This window comes from Ursus arctos, unplaced genomic scaffold, assembly GCF_023065955.2.
Source record: "Ursus arctos isolate Adak ecotype North America unplaced genomic scaffold, UrsArc2.0 scaffold_37, whole genome shotgun sequence".
In the NCBI taxonomy this organism is placed as follows: Eukaryota; Metazoa; Chordata; class Mammalia; order Carnivora; family Ursidae; genus Ursus; species Ursus arctos.
Window position 1 is genome coordinate 5,017,758 of NW_026623053.1, and position 4,383 is coordinate 5,022,140.

The following is a 4,383-nucleotide window of genomic DNA, read 5'->3' on the forward strand; positions in this document are numbered from 1 at the left end:
ACAGTGGCAGGGACCACATAGAAATGAAATACATGTTGATAAAATACAAAAATACATGAACGAACCAGAGAACATTCTTTCACTGAAACTTCACATTTCAACTATATAATATGAAACAAGGACAACTTATCAGATTGTCCTGAATTGCATAGTTAGTGTGACTTCTTGGAATGTTAGTTTCATTATTATTCGAATAAAAAATTAAAGTGTTTCTTCCCATATAAAATATGCACTGGAAGTTGTTTTGTTTTGTGTTCTGTTGTCTTTGCTCAAATCAATTCCAAAACATTATTTTGAGATTTATCATTAGCTGCAATCACTAGTTGCCCTACTGATTTAACATCGAAAGCACAATAGATTCTTCTCGCCTCTTCCATTGGATTAAACTGGGGAGACGTACACTACATATAGACCAAGAGTGAAGGCAAACAAACATGTTGCCTTTTGGCATCTTCTGGTGCCTTTCACGTTTACGGCTTCCTGCCGTTTCTAAACTTTACAGGATTATGTAATGTGTTCTCATTTGACAATACAGAACACACAAAATAATCACATCTAAGTTCTAAGAGAGACGTTGCAGCGGATGATTTAATACAGAGGATAAATTTTGTTGTGTTGATCTGTGTTTTTAAGAGAAGTGTCCAGAATTTGTATCAGTGTTAATTGCCTTGTGGCATTTGTTAATTCAGAGCAAATATGGACAGCTCTGAAGACCATGTTAGAACGCAATTACATTAAAGGCTAAGCTATCAAACTCCCCGTATTCTAAATCTGTAACCATGGTAAAGACAACATCATACCCTGTGTTCTCCCCAAACACCATCAATCTCTTATTCTAACATTTTTATGGGGGAGGGATTGCAAATTGATCTTTAGGAAACAGAAATACATTTTCAGAATTTTTCTACATGAGGACTAAAGGGGGCAGTGCTTCCTTTCACAAAGATGAACAGCTAAAAACAGGGCAGCTCATACTGGAAATAGAAGGCTCTGTGGAAGGAAATGAATGAAGTGCAGGAAGTTGAAGTCAGATTTATGGTTGCTTGGGCAGAAGAGAAGACAACCTGAGTCCACGGTAGAAATGGACAAGCTCCTGGGGGCATCGCTGTTGATTCTGTGGCTTCAGCCAGACTGTGAGTTCTGGGCAGGAGGTCTGAATATAGTAGAAAACCTCCACGAGGTGCCACAAGGCTGGGAGATGGGATCATTGGGAAGTTGTGTTTTATTTTGCATTGTGTTCTGGCTCATGATGTTTTTCTGTGGGGACTTAAAGAATAGAATTTAAAATCTGTTATTCTCTTTCCAAACAGGGGTGAATGGTCAACAGAAGACGGGTGACCAGCAGCAGGTCAAGCAAATTCCGTCCCTGAACGTGCAAGAAGGAAAGATTTCTATTCTGAACTGTGACTACAATAATGATTTATTTGATTACTTCCCATGGTACAAAAAATACCCTGCTAAAGGTCCCGAATTCCTGATATCGATATTCTCAGTTACGGGTAAAACTGAAGATGGAAGATTCACAGTCTTCCTCAACAAAAGCGCCAGACGCCTGTCCCTCCACATCGCAGACTCCCAGCCTGGAGACTCAGCCTTGTACCTCTGTGCAGCATGTGCACAGTGCTCTCCAGGCACCTGCAGCCTGTACCCCAACCTGCAGCTGGCTCCTTGCCTCTTTGGGGTCTCTACTGGGAGGCACGTACTTGCTTCCAGTTACACACAGCAGTAAGAGAGGGTGTGCTTTAAAGTAGGAGAGTTGGCCGAGCTTTAAGGAAGACTAGATATGTAGCAAGTCCTACAAATGAGTTAAGGTCATTCCTTGGGTTTTAGGGTATCAAAAAGTCTAATCATTCTCCCTTTTCACTTTCAGAGAGGGGGTACTACTTAGCTGAAGCACCCATCTCTGGTGATGCTTTGATTCCACTAGACCCTGGAATGAAAATACCGTTTCCCCTGTAGCTTCGGGGAAAACATACACTTGAAATGGGGAAACCGGGGTCCTACTTCAAGTTCTCCCAGTGAATATTTGTGTGCCTTTCAGTACTAGCAATTACGTGCTTCATTTTTGTGTCAAATGAACAGAATAATCCCTCATCATCACTTCTGGATAATTGTATCTTTACACTAAATGCATTTGAGAATATACATGTCGTAAGTCATAATCATGTATTTGTTTCATCGCTCACAAGATACTTCCAGGCACTGCTTCAGTAAATCACTTACTGTGTGTCCTTTTCCCAAGGAAGACACTGAACTATTTGACACGCTGTCCATCAGGAAATGTGCTGCCCTGGGGATCATAATAAATACAGGCATGTCATGAAGCTGGCCAGCCGCAAGGCTCTTGTTTTGGGGAGCCATCCCGATTCCCAGATGAGATGGATACATCACATTTGAGCATTTAGGGTGCAGTTCAAAGTGTGAAGAACCAGGCCAAGGTCATTCTAAGAATTCAGAAGACATAGAAATATCCCAAACATCCCAAATATCCCAAATGTTTATTAATCAGGAGTCTCCAGTAGGTCGTCATTCAAATAAAAACACAAGCAGTTTGCAGCTTCAGACTTAAGTGATCTAAATGGCCCAAGTTCCTTACCTGGGATTCCCCTTTCCGACAAATAAGTAGTAATGAAACGAGCATCATAGCTAATAAAAAATACCCTGATGTTTTATATTCCAACTTCCCCACTGTCGATTTGTATGACCTTGGCATTTTTATTAATCACTCAGGTTGCTGTGGAATACAGGCTAGAACTAGATGATATCACTTCCTTACAGCCTAATGAGGATGGGATTCCACTCAAACGTTTACTGACCACTGGTTTTATGCTTTTCACGTACGTGATGAATCGAAGGAAATTAGTCAACCTGAATTTCTATGAAAAAATTTTCTTCTTTATGCCTTGAATTCTCAGTCCCTTAAATGTAGAATTTCAAGCTGAAAACAGAAAAAAAGATGCCAGCTACCAAAAAGAAAAAGAGAAATAGGATGAGACACCCATGGCTCTCCTGAGAAAACACGAGACTACTTGTGCACATAATGTACGTGTCGTGTCGTGTCGTGTGTGTACGTGTGTGTGTAATCTTTGCAAAGGAGTCTTCTCCCGATTCATCACCAAAAAGCTAAAGGCATTCCTGAGATACCTTTCTAAGAAGAAAATCAGGTGGCCCTCCAAAGTGGTCCCTGAGTTAAGAAGCTATATTACACAGGAGATGATTTCAATAGTCATTCCATTTTGGATGGGCTCAGAGAGTCCCGATCTCTGGAACCGTGAGACATCTAACCGTGGAGTTGGTACAGAGCTCACCGGAGAGCCTACCTATTTATTCTATTGCAATGAAATATAGCCTTATCTTCTCAAAGCCACACCACAGGCTGTTCAATGAAGTACCCACTTCTGCTATTTCTGTAAGCAATTATTACAGTAATACTGCATAACTCTAAACCTCGGAAGCTTAAAACAGCAAATTATTTCACTCATAAATTTGTGAATGGATAATTTACACTGGAGGCAGATGAACACTTCTGGGCGTGGCTGAGCTCACTCTTATGTCTGAAGATCAACTGGCTGTTGGCTGGTCTAGAATGGCCTTGTCTGGGGTAACTAAGACTACTCCACTCTTCTCTACTCGCCTTATCCTCCAGCAGCCTAGGTCAGGCATATTTCCATGGCAATCATGGGGGAGCAAGACTTGAAACATGAAAGCATCTTTTAAACCTTTACTTCCATTATGATTTGCAATACCAAATTGGCCAAAGCAGGTCTCAGATTCCCACCATAATATATATATAGTGCACATATGTATATTCCACAACAGCAGGGGCTAGATGGGGAAAAATATATATAACATGATAGAATATTATATATTATTTTACATAATACATACCATTTATCTAGATATGTATTTTAATATTTATTATATGCTGTATATTATTATGAATTCAATTTTTTATCATTTATTTTTTATTTTTTCCCAACCCCTCTCTATTTCTCTTACTGCTTGGCTTTCACAACCACTTTTCTACTCCTTTCTATAAGATCAATTTTTTAAAAAGATCTCACATATAAGAGATACTGTGCAGTTCATTTAAATTTAAAAAGATAAAGAAATATGGATAATCAGTCTAGCTATTGTATATTTCTGTTCTTAACAAAACTATTTCTAACATCCTAAGTCAATCAATCAAATACCTTTTCTTATCTTCAGTTAGATTTAACATGATTTATAAATTATTCAAACTTAGTTGTAAGTTCCATTACAATGGACATTTTTCACTCTGCTTGCCACTTATATTTACCCTATTTCATGTCTATGCATGAGGGAGGCTATAATGTGGGAATGGATTGATGCCTTTTCTACATTCCTAAGACTACACAAAAC

General features: G+C 39.2%; 1 gene segment (V, D, J or C); it reads left to right on the forward strand.

Moving 5' to 3' along the window:
- The first annotated feature begins 1,081 nt into the window (after positions 1-1,081).
- Positions 1,082-1,729, forward strand: LOC130542541 (T cell receptor alpha variable 29/delta variable 5-like). The segment is given in 2 exon segments: positions 1,082-1,133; positions 1,311-1,729. Coding segments are annotated over 2 exon segments (471 nt in total).
- Positions 1,730-4,383: the final 2,654 nt, after the last annotated feature.